Genomic DNA, 19,931 nt, shown 5'->3' on the forward strand with positions numbered 1-19,931 from the left:
CTGGCGTTTATGGCTTAAACACAATAGGGTCATAAGGCCAGGTAACATGATTGTGCCACCATTTTAAAAGTACCCATTATCAGGAATGGCATGTTGCTCAGCTGCTTGGTTGTAAATTAGGTTTTATAAGAGAGTATACTATTTTGTACTGCTTATTCCAAAACACTTTTTGTTTTTCAAAACTGCTTTTTAAGATTGTGGTTTGACTGATGTGTTCATCTCCCGGTGAGATTTCGATTACCTTGTGAAGGCAGACTCAGAAAACAAATCAAAAGAGGATTGTCAGCCTCATCAGGATGGAGATCATGTGTCTCATTCTCAATGAAAGCCTTTTGTAGGGATTCTTTTTTTTCATCCTTCTCCTCTAACTTCAGAGTCATAACTGGCCTTAATTGTAGGGACACAAGGTAACTTCTACTCACTCACAAACACCAGATTTATACACCTTCCATTTTATCCAATTTATTACAAAAAGAGCACATACAAAAAGGATAATATACCAGCCTTGAAATTAAATGTAAATAAAAAAAACAGAACAGTTTGGGTTTAGCGATGCAACTTTTAAAATCATTATTAGTAGTAGTAATAAATAAAGTACAAAATTCCACCAAATGTGAATCTAACATTTACACAATATGCTCATCCAGTTCATCAACACACTCATCATTAATGAGCTATTGCTTTAATATTAATGATAAAGTTATATTCTCCGATAAAATCTCCTATATTGAAAAACATTGCGCAGTCACGGCTAAACAGCAGACCTTATACAAAGATGGCGGCAGCCCTATCACTGGCACTTTTTGGGATATTTTCTCTTTCCTTCAGTTTTTCAGATGCAAGCAGCAGCAAAATTAATTCTGTAATATTCTTTGTATATCTACAAATATTTTCACCATATACTTATATACCATTGAGAATATATTCAAACCTGAGAAAAACATGCATTTTTAGTAAGGTTGTGCTTTAAGAGATCCTCTGTCTGTTCTTGTTTTACATAGAGAGGATTGTGATAGGAAACATTGGATGGGTTCTGAGTGGAGGGAAGGATGGACGGTAAGAGAAAATAAAGAAAAGGAAACGAGGGAACAGAAAGGCAGGAAAAGAGGGAATATTAAGAATAATTAGTGTAGCGCAGATGAACACAGTGAAACATTTTCACAAAGATTGGTCAAATATTTCCTTAATTTGTATAATAGATAAAGTAAATATTTCAAAGGTATTACTAGATTAGGTCAAGGTTTAACTAAAAAAGATGGAGAGAAATGTCTTTTTCCGAGTACTCCTAAAATGCTGCTTTCTTTATTCTCATAAGGTATCCACAGATCTATTTGGTTAGTGAAAGCAATACAACGCCACCTTGAAGTTCCCACACTCCACTTATGGGGGCTAACGTCATATTTCCTTCACCTTGCAGGTTGGTCAGTGGTGACAAAGAGAAGTGAGAAAGGAGGAAATAATAAAGGAAAGACAACATTATACAGCATTTGAACATCGCCTACAGTTCATCATGGTGGTCCTGTAATGCAGGAGTAAGACCGCCAGATAAATATGTACCTAGTTCAGGCATGATGGCTTTCGAGTAACTGAGCGTAGGAGTTTGTGTGGCTCGGTAACAAAAATAGCTACAATCATAAGGAAAAATCTCAACACTAGAAGCGAGGCACTTGTTGGGCTCAAAACTATAAGATATTTGGAAAAGAGGGAAGGAGAAATATCCCAACACAGAAAAGGAACATGCTTTTTTTAAAAGAAAGGAGAGAGGGATGAGAGGCAGAGAACTGGAAATGACAAAGTATACAATAATAATAACAATACATCTACGATCGTAACTGCTTTATGCCAGTGAGAGGGTTCCCATGTTAAAACTATGAGTGCAAAACAAGACAAATTACAAACTTAAACATTTCACTCCATTGCAGTTTGTCCACTACATCACAGCATAGGTATCAGAGAAAATTGCATTGAATGGAATGTAACCAAGATATCCACAGCACCACTATCCACAGCACCACATGAGAAGAGCAGGCTCGACAGCTCAGCCCGGGACAGTAAACATAACACAGCCGGCTCGGGGAGAGAGATCAAACAGCAGGTCTTTTTAGTTTAGTTTCTTCAGGAAAAATACAACTGCATGCGAAGCATTCCCATTGAATTAAAACAATGCAAAAATGCAAAAAAGAGGTAATCGTTCAATTTTTTAAAACCATTTTGTGTTATATCTAAATAAATAAATGATTAAATTGCAAAAAAAAACGATATAAAATTAAATACTTACCCACGTTATCTACAATTAGTAATAAATAATGATTGTTAAATACTTAAGGCATCTCAACTGACAACACCCTGTGTAAACTATCAAAACTTCCCATAAAAAACTAGACTAAAGGAGGAGTCAGTATCAACACTGGCAGTGCACAGGACAGTTAGGGTCAGTCCCAATCCGTCACAGCTCATCCTTCAGTCTATAGGGCATTTAGGGTCTGTCCTAATACTTCACATCGAGTCCTCAATGCATAGTACAGGACCTGTGCCAATCCTTAAAAACCTATGTAGTGTTCATGCACATTGACTCAGACATAACATAGCAACAAAACAAAAGGAAAGAACACACAATATCAACATTTAAAGAGTTGTTTTGACAACTAAAAGTGTTCTATGACCGTTATTTTGGTACTCATTGTGACCCCAGCCCAGACCTGTCCATATGCACTGTGGGGAGGATACTGCCCCCATCACACAACATTCTACATTGTTGTTCTAGCAATACAGCATAGCAACCAGCATAGCAACCACAAGGGGAGATCTGACACATAAAAACAAGTTCAACACACAAGCTCCTCACTCGGTCCAAAACAGTGCGCGTTTATACCTAAATATACGGAAACCAACGCAAATGCAATAACAAAAAGAGGTTGTTGCTATATCTATCACATGTGCTTGTTCTTTAGGCAATAAGGTAAACAATAGGATTCCATTTTGTTTGCCACCAAAAAGGGACAGTATGAACACACGCTACAGGTCAGGGACAACCACTGACATCGTGCTCCCTTTTTCTTCGTTTGTGTTGAGTTGATAATCACAGCTCAGATTAACTAAGTCATGCACAGACAACACCCTCTGCCCTCCATTTTTTATTTGAACGCTAACACGACAGCCCAAGCCAACATTGAAACATGCATTTCACTACACTGCTCAGCCTTAACACCTGCGACAGGAGGGGATGGCACAGAGTCGCTGTTTCCAGGGCAGCTAACACTTCTGCTTAACCAGAAGGCCCCACATCTCACTCAGTCACTGCAGTGCATGATGGGGGATAGGTCCTACTACATTTTTTAAATTTATTTTTTATTCCTTATTTGGCTTTGTATTCTACAAGCACTCCAATCAAATCACTGTTAAGCTAACTTCTATATTACCCTTTAACACACACTTGAACCTGCACTAAGTTTGTCACGCACGCGCAAGCATTGGTTAAACATACACTGAAACCCACACACTGGGGCAGAACACACACATTGCGGCAGGTCAAGCAATACCATAACACATTTGGTTAAAAACACTCACTAACCTCTGTATTTACTCAAAAACACACGCCACCCCATGCATTGGGGCAGGCCGACATGACAGCAGTGAAATAGTTGTACATTTGCTTGGGACTGATGCTGCCATCAGTGTTCGGACAAAATACAACTACTGTATTGCAAAAAGTAGAAGCTGGGTGAGTTCTGAACACTCAGTCCCCCTCTTATAACAAAGTGAGGGGTCAAAATACCACTGTGTCTGATGCTGCTACTGTACTACCACAAATGATCTGTAGGAAAACATGGCGACAGGGCTTTTAAGTGGTTGATTAGCTTCCTGTTGTGGCAGAATAAGCAGTGTGTGTGTATGTGGCAGGCTGGCTGGCAAGTGGGGTTGTGTGCTTTTCACTCTGTACATTAATGTCATGGCTTTAAGAACATGCTACAAAGACACAGGAAACACACCTGCCTCCCCTAACTACAACACAACAGCAACGACACCCAACCACCAGCAAGCAACTAGTAAACCCTGTGTGCGCATGTGTATATAGTATGTAATGTATGCGTGAGTGTTTGCATGTCTTTTTGCTGGGGATGTGCTTTTATTGAGAGAGAGAGTCAGTCTCCGGTCTCTCGTGCAGTAAGTAATCCTGGATTGGCTCAGTAAAGCGTGAGTCAGAGAGGGTGATGATGTCACGTGACGACTGGAGACATTTGGCAAAGCACCCATGTTGGGAGAGGCAGGGCCGGGTGGAAGGGAGCAGGATCCACGCCAGGGTGATTGACAGCAGCCAGACCGTCAGGCTCCACCCCTGGGACATCAGCTGTCTGGGTGGAGCTGCGTCTCGATGTCCACGCGGCAGATTGGACACTTCCTGCTGGTCGCCAGCCACTGGTCCACACAGCCCTGGTGGAAGAGGTGCATGCAGGGTAACCGCCTGGACAGGTGAGACGGGAGAGAAAAGGAAGAAGGTCAATCGTCTGGTCGTCAACTCACACACTGAAAGAGAAAATATACAGTATGCACATCACACTTGTTCAGTGGGTTCTTTGTCATTACCTGACGTCCTCTGCCTCCTCCAGCATCGACAGGCAGATGGTACATTTCTCATCCACATCAGTCTCCTCGCCCTCCTCGCCAATCTTCATATCCAGAGGCTTCCTCTGTGGACCAATCAAATGACATATCCAGATTAGAATCAGACAGGGTCAAGAGTTTTTAAAGAGACCACTAAGGCTTCAGAAGTAAGCGACATTGCTTTTTAAAACTTTGAGTTTGTATACAGTACCGGAAGTGATTTGGAATCATGCACTCATGCAGCAGTAGCACTGTGAGACTTGGAAGTCCTCAGACCTTGAAGATGTCCTCTCGGTCTAATGGTTAAGATATTCAATTCCCACTGGTTACATTTACAATATACAGGTAGCTGTAAAAATAAAGGAAACGCTAACATAAAGTGTCTTAATAGAGCGTTGGGTCACACGAGCCACTACAGCTTCAATGCACCTTGGTATAGATTCTATAAGTGTCTGGAACTCTATTGGGGGGATGCGACACCATTAGTCGATGAGAAATTCCATCATGTTTTGTTGATGGTGGTGGAAAACACTGTCTCAGGTGCCGCTCCAGAATCTCCCATTAGTGTTCATTTGGGTTGAGATCGGGTGACAGATGGCCATGGCATATGGTTTACTTCGTTTTCATGCTCATCCAACCATTTGGTGACCACTCGTGCCCTGTAGATGAGGGCATTGTCATACTATGGGGGCATAGCCATGGTGGCCAAAATAATGACCTGCCCAGCATTTTTATACATTACGCTAAGCATGATGGAATGTTAATTGCTTAATTAACTCGGGAACCACACCTGTGTGAAAGTACCTGCTTTCAAAATACTTTGTATCGTTCATTTACTCAAGTGTTTCCGTTATTTTGGCAGTTGCCTGTAGCTCCACTTGTGTGTGTGTATAGGTGAGCTGCCTCCTCACCTTCTTGTATTTGTGTGGGAAGGTGAATCTCTCTATGGTGGTCTGAACCGCTCCCCTACTGACACTTCCCAACCTGTCTTCAAGCTGCAACAGCTCCTAGGGCACAGGAGAGCAAGGCTTTAGACAGATAACGTTACTATACCTCTGCAAATAGCAACCGGTCAGCACTGGTATGACTAGGGTAACAGAATTAAACCATGCCATTAAAGCTTAACCATAAAAACATGTATAGTATCCATGTGTAACACAAGCAATAGCATTAACATATACTGAACTAAACACAACATGTAAAAAGTGTTGGTCCCATGTTTCATGAGCTGAAATAAAAGATTCCAGAAATGTTCCATATGTACAAAAAGCGTAGTTCTCTCCAATTTTGTGCATAAATTTGTTTACAAACCTGTTAGTGAGCATTTCTCCTTTGCTAAGATAATCCATCCACCTGACAGGTGTGGCATATCAAAAATCTGATACAACAGCATGAACATTACACAGGAGCACCTTGTGCTGGGGACAATAAAAGTCCACTCTAAAATGTGCAGTTTTGTCACACAACAATGCCACAGATGTCTCATGTTTAGAGGGAGCACGCAATTGGCATGCTGACTGCAGGAATGTCCACCAGAGCTGATGGCAGATAATTGAATGTTAATTTCTCTACCATAAGCTGCCTCCAATGCCGTTTTAGTGAATATGGCAGTAGGCCCAACTGGCCTCACATGACTGGGCAGTGGGCTTGGCTCCCAAGTGGGTGAGCCTATGCCCAGTCATGTGAAATCCATAGATTAGGGCCTAATGAATTATTATTATTTAAATTGATTGATTTCCTTACATGAACTAATTCAGTAAAATCTTTGAAATTGTTGCTTGTTGCGTTTATATTTTTGTTCAGTATACTGTAGATATTGGTAAAATTGATATAGAGATGGACATTTACCTCATAGCTCTCTCGTACAGCGGAAGCGTGACGTGAGGGGTTGAGGCCCTGCAGAGCCAACAGGTGAAGCTGTGGGTACGGGTAGTTTCTGATCTCATGCACAACCTGTCAAACACAAAAAAGACGACACTTCGGTCATCAACAGTTAACAGAACTCTGTTGGACAACACAGGACCAAGCAACGAATCACTGATGGATGAACAGACAAAGGCAGACATCAATCACACAGAGAGTCTGAACAACACAGCCACTAAACAGTCAACATAGACAAGCAGAACAACAAAAGAACAAAGCAGAGACCAACCACAACAGCCAACAGTCATGAAAGTACCACTTGTGCAGACGAGGTGTTCCTGGGAAAGTGGTGCATTCTGGGGGATGCCGCCAGGTAATGCTGATAGTGCTGTGGAAGCTGCTGGAGCTGGTACTGATGGTGAGAGAGGCCAGCGTCCACACTAAGGTCCCTACGAACAGACAGAGAGAGGAGAGGACAAAGACCTATATTAACATCAACACAGTAAAATTATCACCCCTACAGGCAGGGGGAGAGACATAAACCAACACCACTAATGCCAGACAGATGGAGGGATGAAACAATGACTTATCGTCTCCAAGACTCCCCGTTTAATTTCAAACCGTGACTCACCAGTCTGTGCCCTCGGCCAGGTAGCGCGGCTGCTGGCTGATTGGCTGGGGGATATGGATGGGAGGGGAGTAGTCGTACCCCGAGCGGAGTCTGTGAGGGTTCAGAGGAGCGCGCTCCAGAGTTCGTCTGCACAGAGGAGGCATTTCCATACATTAGCATATGGAAATTGGAGGGGGTGTAGTGTTCTAGTGTCTGGCCATCTCAGTGACTCAGAGGGGGTGAGTGAAAGAAACAGACAAAACATGCCTGTAAATGTGAGTCCAACGGAACATGCAAGTGTGTGTGGTGGTACCTGGAGTGTGGGAGGATCCTGCGGTGCTGCGCCTCTAGAAGCTGCTGCTGGATGAGGTATTGCTGGTGTAAGGCCTGAGGTAGGAACGGAGGCCCAGTAACGTCCTGGAACTGAGGGGGGGCCGGCAGGGACGGTGGGTGGTGAGGGGCCGGGGGCTGGTGAGGGGCCAGGCCAGTCTGGGGGGGTTGGCTGGTGTGACCCAAGGGGAACTCAGCGGAGATGGGCGCCTGAGGGGCCCCTAGGTGGAAGTGTCGGCACGAGGTAGCATGGCTGTGCTGATGCCTGGTGAATTGTGCCCCTGCAGGAGACAAGTACACCCAATCAGGATTCAGAGGAAGTTGGTCCCAACCAATCAAGACAGAGAAGACACTGCCATCAAACGATATGGAGACACCAATCATATCCACACAAAGAGATCAACCAAGAGAACACACTCACCCAATCAGACAAGACACCAGAGAGAGTTGAGTGATCACACAAAATCAGTCAGATAGTAGAGGGAGTCATCTGTCACACTCAATCAAACATCACACAGACCAATTACACAGACAGCTCTAACAGGCAGCACAATCACATAAGGTAACATAACAAAATCGAATAACAGAGAGCAATTACAGTCAGACAGAGACAGGCAGACAGATCATATTCAGACAGAAACCACACACACAGACATCAAACAGTCAGAACAGAGAGACATCAATCGGAAACGCAGTCAGAAACAGACACACAACAGAGATCACTCACAACAGTCATGCAGATCAATCACCCACCATCATACAGATCACCCACACACCGTCATACAGATCACTCACACACCGTAATCATGTATAACTCTGATTTTGTCGCACTGCTTTGCTTTATCTTGGCCAGGTCGCAGTTGTAAATGAGAACTTGTTCTGGCCTACCTGGCTAAATAAAATAAATAGAAATACAGATCACTCACACACCGTCATACATATCACTCACACACAGCGAGAAAACAGAAAGCGACCTCACCCAGGAAGACGGAACACAAAAGAGATGAAAGAGCACAAAGACCATAGAGCGACCTCTAAGCTCCAGAGAGAGCCCAACTGTCCTGCTCATTTCCTGTCGTTCTACAGGGTCAGCTGGGAGCGAAGGGGTACACTGGGCACGATGACTGACGTTTTGTTTTGTGGATTGAATCTCTGCTTCTGATAATATCCACTAGGTTAGATTTCAAGGTTTGATGCGGACTTTGGTTTAAGTGGGTTTGTATAATGAATTGGACCCTGGTTTTAAATTGGACCTGAGCATAAGATAACAAACGTAAGATTTTCGTGCTGAGTTCCCGTGAATGGTGGCGGCACATAATGAACGTAAGATTCTCGTGCAGAGTTCCTGTGAATTGTGGCGGCACATATTTTAAAATATTCTTTAGCATGCTACTTATTCAGAGCCACTGTTGAACATCATATATAATCTACCTGCCTCTATGTTAAAATAATATATTTTATTGTCACAAACTGGATAGGTGCAGTGAAAGGCTTTGTTTTGCAGGGTCATCTATAGTAGTACAGCGCCCCTGGAGCAAATTAGGGTTAAGTGCCTTGCTCAAGGGCACAGACAGATTTTTCACCTTGTCGGCTCAGGTACTCAAAACATTGACGTTTCGTTTACTGGCCCAACTCTCTAACTGCTAGGCTTCCTGCTGAGCGATGTAACTGTTGCACTACCATTAGACCTACGTGCACTAGGCCTACAGGCCTCTCATTATGGAGCCTGGCATTATAGGATCAACTGCTAAAACCACCAGCCGTTAAGGGCTGTGGGGTGCGGTTCAATAATTTAAAGTGGTTTCCTCTCCTTGTCTCCTTTCCTTCATTTGCGCTGTAGTTGGTAATGTGGCCAGACGGAAGACACTCCTGAGAAAGGCACATGACAGCACGCCTGAAGTTTGCAAAAAGGCACATGAAAGACAGATCAAGGCAAAAGATTCTGTGGTCTGTTGAGACAAAAACCTAACTCTTTGGCCTGAATGCAAAGCACTATGTCTTAGGGCTGGGCGGTATACCATATTTTACAATATACCGGTATTGATGTATGGACCGGTTTGGGTTTTTACTTTACAACTTTTTGAATGTATATATATTATTTATGTGATATGCCGTGTGTAAGTCCATTTCTATAGATTACTTCACTACTTGAGTTCTCTCTCAGCACTCTTTTTCCATGCCGCTTCCACACAGACCAAGCCCCGTCCCGTCACTCGAGGAGGTCAATGCAGCACATGCGACAACAATGCCGCTTCACTTAGCTTCTTAATTTAAATCCACTAGCGTTCTATATTTACACTATTAGTTTGTGTTTCTTACATCTGCAAACAGCTAGTTTGTCTTTTCCTAGCAAGTTGGACCTAAATATTTTTAGCCGCTAATGCTAATCGCTAGTTAGTACATTTATTAGCTAGCTAGCCAGCTGTGTCAGCGCAAACGTAATAAGCTATACAGCCTGATAATACCAGTGATGGTGTAGACCTAAATAAGCATGTTGTTTGTGCAACAGTATCTACTAAATCAAAGAGGAATGTGCAAAGCATTAATGTTAGCAACATGAAGTAGCTAAAAGAAAACAAAATGTAGCCAAAGATTATAGGGTCCCCTAGAAAACAAACACTTTGGTTCCTACACTGTGACAATAACTCCTCCCTGGCATTTTAATTAGTTGGCATGTCAAACACTGTATTCAAAATGCCCACTATTATATTCTAACTATAGAATATTCATTATATTTATATAATTCTAAAAGTTCACCCAAGTGTTGTGCTCGGAATCGCAAGTCAAATCACAATTGCAACATCGTGCAGCCCTACGTGGCATTGTGGAAATGATCTCAAATGATTGCAGGGAATGCAGAAATGTATGAAAATGCTGAAAATTATTTTAGGTTTAAGTTTAATTGAACAGTATAACGGAGAAAAACCTATTGAAATCACTTACAATGTATGTGTTGCCAACCTAGGGTCACGCACCACTCAAAGCAAAAAATAAATAAACATTTCAAATTGTCAATATTATTTTAAAAAATTACAATACAGTGATATGATATTTTGGTCATATCGCCCAGCCCTACGTCTGGAGAAAACCAGGCACAGCTCTTCACCCGTCTTACACCATCCCTACCGTGAAGCATGGTGAGGGCAGCATCATGCTATGGGGATGCTTTTCAGTGGCAGGGACTGGAAGACTAGTAAAGTTCGAGGGAACAATGAATGGGGCCAAATCTGCTGAGCTCTGTTATCAGAGTGCAAACAGACTGGGGCGAAGATTTACGTTCCAACAGGACAATGAATTCAAGCATACAGTCAAAGCAACGATGTAATGGATTCAGAACAAGAACTTGAAAGTCCTTGAGTGGCCCAGGAAAATCCCAGACTTGAATCCTATTGAAAATCTGTGGGAAGACTTGAAGATTGCTGTTCACTGCCACACCCCATCTAACTTTTCAGAGATTAAGAAATTCTGCTAGGAAGAAATGGGAGAAAATCCCCAAATCCAGATGTGTAAAGCTGATAGACATACCCAAGACGACTCAAAGCTGTAATCGCCACCCAAGGTGCTTCTACAAAGTATTGACTCAGGGGTGTGAATACTTTTGTAAATTAAATGTTTCTGTATTTAATTTTCAATAAATTTGCTAACATTTTTCAAAAACATGTTTTCACTTTGTCATTATGGGGTATTGTGTGTAGATGGGTGGAAAGAAAAGCATATTTAATCAATTTAGAATTCAGGCTGTAACAACAAAAAGTGGAATAAGTCAAGGTGTATGAACTTTCTAAAGGCACTATATTACTCATGTACCAACCCTGGGTTTGGGCTGCCTCTTGGTCTATGGAAGGAGGAGTAGTGAGTGAAGCTCTGGCCAACCTGCTGAATCAGCATGGTGCTGGGTCACAGCCAAACAATCAATATCCATTACGCCCAGAGGAGGGAAGTGTGGGGAGGGGGAGGCACTGCAGCTGCTCCTTTAACTCCCGTTATAGTCTCCAGTTATAGTCTACCAGCTGTCTGCGCGGGGGGACAGACACCAAGGTCTGGGGGGGTTGGGATGGCTCTCTTCTTTTAGACATGCAGGCAGGCCTCATGTGAAAAGCACAAACCCACAGACTGTGACTATGAATGGCCAGGCTCCATGTATAGACATCTTTAGTGCCATCCTAGTTAAAGCTTTTTTTTCTTCTTTTTTTTTTTTACTGTATTACTGTGATAAAATGCTACTACTAAAATCCATAATGATAAAAAGTGGCTCGTAAAACAGCTATGCAATGTTGTTCCAATTTGATGCAGAGACAAGAGTGTAATCATCATCTTTACTGTTTGGAAGGGAATTTCCAGTAGCACTGCCTTTGTAATGTTTAAAAAATATATATTTCAAAAAATGATGTAACCTTTATTTAACTAGGCAAGTCAGTTAATAACAAATTCTTATTTACAATGACGGCTACAGTGGGTTGACTGCCTTGTTCAGGGGCAGAACGACAGATTTTTATCATGTCAGTTCAGGGATTCGATCCAGCAACCTTTTGGTTACTGGCCCACCACTCCAACCACTAGGCTACCTGCATTACATGTCTACGTAATGATTACGATAAGCAGAGGTTCTAAACGCTCTATGGGTTCATTTTTAGCTGATGATTACATATTTTGTAAGAAATTACACTTATTTAAATACATTTCTTTGATACAGTGGTTATTAAATTACAATCCAGAGGGTACTTCAGGTCAACATTCCTTTTTTCCCCTTGTACATCATAGCCTACGTAATTCAAAGCAGTGTGACTGTTCAAGTCACAAACCCGAGGAGACAGATTCTGCTTGGTTATTCTTTTGCTACAGTAGATATTGCCTCGAGACATAGGAACCCCAGTGAACCTCAAATCCGTAAGAGGAGAAATTGTGTTTGCTGGCTGTGGAAGTAGAGCAGAAAAAAAAGTTGGCTTCTGGTTTTGGTGGACCACAGGACGCCGTTTCAAGACATTTTCACTCCGTTCTGTCGCAATGCTTTACGTCACTGTTGTGCAAAGATACAGGGACCCCAATAACAAATGGGTTAAACAGACCCTAATAACAAAGAAGAAACATAATCATCTCTTTTTTTTCTTTCTTCATATAGGCAGTTAACCCACTGTTCCCCGGAAGGCCATCACTGTAAATAAGAATTTGTTCTTAACTGACTTACCTAGTTAAATAAAAACATTTAAATAACAAGAACGAGGTGGAAACTATCAGTGCTATGATGATTATAATCATAAATGGACCATAGAAGGACTATAAAATAGCATATGAAATAAGCCTTATTTGGCACACATTGCATCTCTCACAGCATCTGCAGCATAGTCTCTCTCTGCACATAACTCTCTCAGCGCTGAGCTCGGGCTGTAAAATCTCCTGACTGGTGCATATCTGAGCCTTCAGCCCCTCCAGAGAAGCATGTGCACACATACAGCCAGCCCCTCCCCACAGTGCGGCATGTCTCCCCCGTTTGACTGACAGGCATGTAGCCCTGCCCACCCATGACTGCAGCAGTCTGACCCGGCTGTCTCTGCAGTTTTATAATCACTGCTACTACTCTCCCCAACATAATCCCCATCTACACTACACACCCCATTCCATCGGTAGCATGAGCATCCCATTACTTTACAATGCACGAATAGGGGAGGGGACGAGGTAATGTGTAGGCTAAGCAGTGCAGTAGCTATCAACCAATCCTGAAGGATTTAGTATGTCGGCCTATCCGGCAGTATGAAATTGGTTTGAGGGGGTAGCTAAGAAAAAACCTTATGCATATAAATAACCCAAAAGATTCATAAGACATTATGGATAGGTGTCCCGTGCTTAGTAAAGTATAGTAAAATAAGGCACTTGTATTAATCATTGTGGTATGTGTACTATTTCATCTCATGATTAGAATGCAAATGTAAAACGAAATATAAAGCAGCTGCTTGCATGGAACATTACAGCAGTGTTGAATAACGTATGCCATTGACTGCCTAATATGACCTTGTAAGTCTTTGAAGAATAAGGCGCTGACAATAGCCTTTACCTGCGTGCTCAAGGTAGGAAGGCTATGAACCTTAGCCGGACCTCTTAGTACAAGCAACTGTCATAGAAAGCCTCTCCTCACAAGAACATGAGATAGCTAGTTGGGACTACACATCACAGCTATCTTAAGATGAATGCACTAATTGTAAGTTGCTCTGGATAAGATCAAATCACATCAAATGTATTTATATAGCCCTTCTTACATGAGCTGATATCTCAAAGTGCTGTACAGAAACCCAGCCTAAAACCCCAAACAGCAAGCAATGCAGGTGTAGAAGCACGGTGGCTAGGAAAAACTCCCTAGAAAGGCCAAAACCTAGGAAGAAACCTAGAGAAGAACCAGACCATGAGGCTGGTCTAAAACTCTCATATGCAGATAACATCTATGCTGGCTGGGTAGCATACAGGTTTTTAGCAAATGTTCGAGGAATCAGGCTATGAAGATCATCAGCTAAATGACTAAAATGTAAATGTAATGAAGGCAGTCTTGAGTATGCATGCTCTGTACTATAAATGGAGTCTTATTGAATTGGTCATGTGAAGACCAAATTGAACACAATCTAGCATACTTTTCTATTATCAATAAACAAATAAGCCTAGCCCACAAACTTTCTCCCCGTACAAATGTTTTGCCATATTCTAATCACACTTATTTAGGCTAATTACATCAGTGTGTTAAAGTGATACACCCACAAAGAAGTCTGCTGAAGACATAGCAAAGAGGTACCAACGACACTCACTAAGGTGTAATGCTTGTCACAGATGTAATCTACCTTAGTAGGGTTTATGCAATGTATTTTACTGTAAATTGTATTGATATGTTCAAATCCACTTGGAATACAGTTTCATTCAATGTGCTTTAACAAAAACAAAATACGGGCATAGAGAAAGTTGTTTTGCTAATTGAGTTCGGTTTTCTGCTGATTGATCTAGGTCATCTAAACAGCTAGGTGCCATTCCATAATGAACCAAAGGAGAATATGCATCTAAGTGCATATATGTCAAGGTAAAGAAGTGGCGAAGTATTGTTGTCAATATAAACCTTTTACTTGCTAGTTTTGAGATATAGGCTAGCCTATAAGTTTATTGTTTTATAAAGCAATTAAATGTAACATTCAAATGCCCTGTGTTTACCCACTCTGTATAGCTATTGAATGGCTGGTGCCACTTCTGTCAAGACACTTTTCAAGAACAACATAGTAAACAGAACCGACATAGCATTTATATCAGTGTTTAATGTTGTGTGTTATGTAGAGGGACTTCAAGGTGCGTATTCAGCCTCATAACAAAACTCCAAATCTCCAATCCTGGTCAGTATCTGAAAGACGCCAATTCAAGACTAATATTTCACAAAAAACGTAAAGCCAAATTCATCAGTTGCGTGTGACACTGTGCATAATACGGAATAATACTTTCGTAACCCGATAGCGACAATGTTAACTCTACTAAAACCGAGACAGGCGGAAAGGATGAAAAGAGGAGCAAGTTTTGGTCACTACTACTATAGTATAGAAGCAATGTTGACAAGAGACCGTTAAATACAGATGGAATGTGTATTGATTGGGGGGGGGGGGGGGGGGGTTGACTGTATGGTTCCTACATTAATCACTGCCTCCCATGTCTCAGTCAAAATGAATTTTCACAGCAGGACAAGAGATTTGGCTGTCCCTAATCCTATGATTGGGACTCGGGAGAGAGCAGCACCTTAAAGTGCCTTCGCAAAGAGAGAGATGAGAGCACAGAGATAGAGGGGGGACTGCCTCAGTGACAGCACGGTGGAGTGGAAAAACACATGGAAATCAGCAAAAAGCACACTGAAGGTTAGGAAAAATACTAGAAGTCTTTATTGGAAAATATTAGTATGTGTGGCACTGTGTGATAATAGTAATAATGCAACTACATGCAAATAATGACCAAAGGCAAGGCCTGACCATGCTCTGTAAGATTAACAGAACAGAAGCAGCATCCAATGAGTAGATGTGTATGCTACAGCACATTTCAGTACAGCAGGGACATCTCTACACAAAGATTACATTGGAATCTGCTGTTCAATGTGAAAACATAAACAGAATTTAAAAAATGATCATGCATTAGGTTCTAATACAAGAACATAAGGTAGAGAGAAAGCACAACCAAAGAATAAAGACACTTTGATTCTAAAAGGAGTTTTACAGCAGTGCGGGATATACACATCCCTGTAAAATGGATAGCATTATGTGGAGGTGTGTAAGATACTGGGGAGTTTGGCATGATAGTGGATCACAAAGGGAATATTAAACGGCGAGTCGAGTTAAGTCTCGTAGATTCGCAGTGACAAACTAAATGGGTTAATTAAATTAGAAGAAAATGGCTCGTACACATGGTTAGGATTACGACTGGCCGTTTAGCCACTAGAACAGGTGCAGTGGACCATCAAAGGTGGCAATTTCAGATCGTTTGAGAAATAAAGACACGCAAATTAGAATGCAGATATATTGCAGCCAGTTACTGTCCAATTGGTTTAAATGTGATTAGGATGATAGCATTTGGGAGGGGGAATGAATGTGATTTATGTTTCAAACAGGCTATCAGATATGGAAGTGGTACAATGCACCTTTGATTGAAGGGGGATGACTGGAGACAGCTATCCACAAGTTCTATCAAGCCTGGCTATAATCGAATCGGGGGCCAAGGGGTCAAAATGTATCCACTTTACAGAAATTTACAGCAGAATGTAGTCTATCCACACTGAATGGGAAAATCACAACGACATTTTGTAGTAATAGGCCTAATGCTACAATGGATTATGTACTAAAGAGCAACATGACAGTTTAAATAAAGACAAACTGTTTTCTAGAGAAGGTGTTATTCTTTAGTCTGTTACACAGAAGGATACGGTATGAGTGGGAGAACTCGGGTTTTAATGCCAATGTCGTCTTCAGATGAAAAGAGGAAATGAAGAAGAAGGGGTTCACAATACAGCTAGATGCAGAGAACAGGCAGAGGCTACGGCAGACAGCAGCAGATGATCGTTAGCTACACAATGAAGGGGGACAAAGGTCTGAGAAATGCGGAATGTAGCGCCAGCCTCGATACTATGGAACAGGAAAAAAGAACACAAATAAAAGCACAATGAAATCATTGGTGCTACTGCATGTATTTTAAAATGCACGTTCATATTAGTATCATTATATAATCAGCACAGATAGCCTTTTGCTGCATATTGAGGATGTTATTTTGGTCAATTTGGGTAGTATGGTGTTTGCAAACGAGCAAAACAAAAGGCGGTTAGTTGTGCTCATGTTTTTCCTTGAACATATTGCTAGATAGTCTCAAAATAGAGATGGGGTTTGGTTTCGGGTTTGAGACAAGAAAAAAACAATTTTCCAAACCTACGGGATAGTGTTTTTGACCGTACTATATGTTCCTAATAAGAAAACGCGTCGTAGGCTGCATCACATTTTAACCCACCTGATCAACTCCTATTCCCACGTTCAATTAGTAATTTTAGGGCGTTAATCGCATAATTAAAAATGTATATAAATTATGGATTTAGAAAGCCGATATAAAAAAGTACAGCCTCAGCCAATAACACATCTAGCTACACAACAGATTCGCTGAAGGCAACAACTAGCTAACCCCACACACCATGTTGTCAAGACTCGAGGCTCGCCTACACCAAAATGGATAAACAATTGATGTCACTGATGTCATGTTCGCTAACCAGCTGTCTGGTCAGATTAAAAACACACAGCTGTTACGGTATTAGTAGAGGGTGCAAAATATAATTAACCGTTAGAGTGGGACAAATTGGGAGAAACGCCACTAGCTAGTTAGCTAACGTTACATCCAAAATGACGGTATTCTACTGACTACTCGCGCGTCTATAACCAAAATATTAGCCTGTCCAGATAAACTAGCTAGCTGTCTTGTTTAGCTAGTTACCATTTTGTTTAGTTGGCTTGAGAGGATAACGTTTGACAATAATAAGTGTAAGCTAGAACGGATGGCAAAACATTAACGTTACTAATTCGTTATAGCTGTATTAGCTACATAGCTAACTATTTTGCATATGTCGTTTGACATGGTTCGATTACAACCTTCACTGCAAACCCGGATTTTATTCGCTCGAGCGCAGCTGACTGGCTGTCTGGTTAGCTCAGCAGCTAGCTTTCTGGCCAGCTAGCATTATTAGCTTGGCCATTGCAGATGACAGCTAGTTAGCTTTAATATTTACATATATAGGAACGAGAAGAGACAAAAATGGATAGAATAAAGAAATAACTTTACCTCTATTTCTTACAGAGCCAAATACGGGAAGAACCAAATATCCAACATGTACTAACACCATCCTGGCTCCCTTTGTTGTATCACTAGCCTGTGAGACAGATGGTCCATGGAAATGGTCCCTTCCAATCCCTGCACATTCAAACGGGACAGCCTTCTCAGCTGCATCTCAGACAAAGACAGAATGAACCAATCAATGAACACCTCTGTTCGGAAGCCTCTTCATGTGGCACCCGGGACAGCCAATCAGATTAGAGACCAGTCTTTCGCAAATAAACGGAACGTCTTATCGACGCCCGCTCTAGTCTATCAAGCTCAGATCCAGTTTTGAATATCATTGCATTTATTTCATACCAATACACCTTACTGTGAAAAATGTACAGATTTTGCCATGTTCCTATACCCCAGGACTTGTTTGTTGTAGGTATATTGTAAGCAAGGCTATGATAGAAGGATAAATTGTCATGCCATGGCATCCTGGCTAGACTCAAGTCTGCACCACCAGAATTAAGACAGGAGCTGAGCAGAGGTGTATACTACAATGCAGGATCAATGAGTTAGCGAGGTAACTTGGATTAAGCAACCAGAAATAACAATTGATTTTATGGCACATAAAAAAAAGCTACATTTAGATATGTATTTTTGTTTTTTAATCAATCAGACCATGCCCATTTCCATCCTATATCAAAATATTTAGGCAAGTTAGCTGGCTAACTCCATGATCCTGCATTGTAGTATACCCCTCAGGTCTGACATGGGAACAGATGGAGAGGGGAGGTGGAGGGGTCATTAAACTCAGCCCCATATGTCACTCTCTACTCAGTGGCAACCCTTAGGCCGCCTAGCCTACCACAATCCCCATATAATCACCTCTGGTCTTACACAAAGGACCCTAAGCTCTGCTACTGCACCCCCAGCTGTCCATTTTCTCTCTAGGCCTTTATGGAGGTCATGCTCCAGCCGTTGGATCTCATTTACACATAAAATTCATATCATATTGAGTGAACAACACTTTCACATCGCCGCTATCAAACTGACCCTTAATTTAGTGTGACACCAGTAGACACACAGGTCATATGGATCAATTCAGCAAAAAAAGGGCTAACCCTTCCTATGCATTGTTCCCCAATGAGAGGTTTGGTTGATTGTGTATTCTTGGTACAAAATATGAATATTCAGACACACAAATAGCACTACACTGATCTACAAATCCCCATCACATAGCTATCATCTATATATAAAAGGGTAGACCTGCACACAGAATTTTCGGAGTTAAGCCATGACATATTTGTAGAATACTGTGTGTAGGCTACAATGTTATGCAAAGTGACATCTCAGTAGTCCTCCAGCAGGCAGCAGCTACCGGAAGTGAACTCAACACTATTTCCATACCTATGTTATATACTGTATGGCTTTAAATTGATTGCGGTACACACACACACGTCCCTTTCAAAAGTCTAACAAAGTGAAAACTTACATGTTCCTGAATGGCATTGCAAAGGTGTGATATAACCTTATAGACTTGTGGACAGTAAACAACATTGAATAACCTAGTATTTTACTTACTTATTGGTCCTTACCAATGGTACTTCCATGAACATTCCTTTGTGATTTCTGCTGGCAGAGGGCCCTCTGGTGGTCAGGTGTGTACTCTACAATCACAGATGTGATTGCAACTGCACAAACTAAAGGCTACTCAAATATGCAAACACCTCCTTCAGAGCTGCATAAAATACCAGCACAGAACAATTTAATTTATTTTGTAGGCTAGTAAAATATTAGCAATTCTTCTTCTGCTCACCAATGACAAGAGGACTAGCTGTGGAAATTAGCATACAGCTGTGGTGGTGCCCTCAGGATGAGCAGAAGGGCTCCAGGGTTGAGGTTACGATAGGCATATTGCACAGCTCCGGTCTCTCCACATGTCCCCCTAGCAGCCAGTGCCTCTTTGCCTTACCTTTGACCCTGTCCCTTTGTGGGTGAGGGGTCGTATTGTTCATGAAGAGAGGGATTTGTCTAGACAGCCTGGCCGAAGGCCAGAAAGGAACAATGAGTGATCAGCGGAACCTCAACCCCCATAGCTTCTCGTGGTTACAGACACGCACACACATGATCATGCATACCCTTCTACACACGTGTTGTACATTGATAGATTAACACCTTTTCCATATGCACAAAATTGCTATTGACATGCTCACAAGCCCATGCCAAT

General features: G+C 41.8%; 1 protein-coding gene across 2 annotated transcripts; it reads right to left on the reverse strand.

The window, feature by feature from the left end:
- Positions 1 to 446: 446 nt before the first annotated feature.
- LOC120026075 (E3 ubiquitin-protein ligase RNF165-like) lies at positions 447 to 17,847 on the reverse strand. Of its 2 annotated transcripts, XR_005473059.1 has the most exons (9): positions 17,723 to 17,847; positions 7,389 to 7,686; positions 7,097 to 7,222; positions 6,782 to 6,914; positions 6,451 to 6,555; positions 5,514 to 5,609; positions 4,814 to 4,951; positions 4,585 to 4,688; positions 4,451 to 4,462 (listed from the first exon to the last, which is right to left on the reverse strand). XR_005473059.1 is itself a non-coding variant. In XM_038970865.1 (8 exons), the coding sequence occupies exons 1-8, from the start codon at positions 17,781 to 17,783 to the stop codon at positions 4,345 to 4,347; spliced, it is 1,041 nt and encodes a 346-aa protein (XP_038826793.1). In that variant the 5' UTR covers positions 17,784 to 17,847; the 3' UTR covers positions 447 to 4,344. The 2 variants fall into 2 exon arrangements, 1 of the variants encoding a protein (XP_038826793.1); XM_038970865.1 differs by lacking the exon at positions 4,814 to 4,951 and having other exon boundaries at positions 447 to 4,462.
- Positions 17,848 to 19,931: the final 2,084 nt, after the last annotated feature.

This window comes from Salvelinus namaycush, chromosome 31 (assembly GCF_016432855.1).
Source record: "Salvelinus namaycush isolate Seneca chromosome 31, SaNama_1.0, whole genome shotgun sequence".
NCBI lineage: Eukaryota > Metazoa > Chordata > Actinopteri > Salmoniformes > Salmonidae > Salvelinus > Salvelinus namaycush.

Coding starts and splice junctions, on each gene's coding strand:
- LOC120026075 (XM_038970865.1), bottom strand. CDS start 17,783: ATGGTGTTAGTACATGTTGGATATTTGGTTCTTCCCGTATTTGGCTCT. Junction 7,223..7,388: donor AGGATCCTCCCACACTCCAG/GTACCACCACAC, acceptor TCCTCTGTGCAG/ACGAACTCTGGAGCGCGCTC. Junction 4,463..4,584: donor GAGGAGGCAGAGGACGTCAG/GTAATGACAAAG, acceptor TCACCTGTCCAG/GCGGTTACCCTGCATGCACC.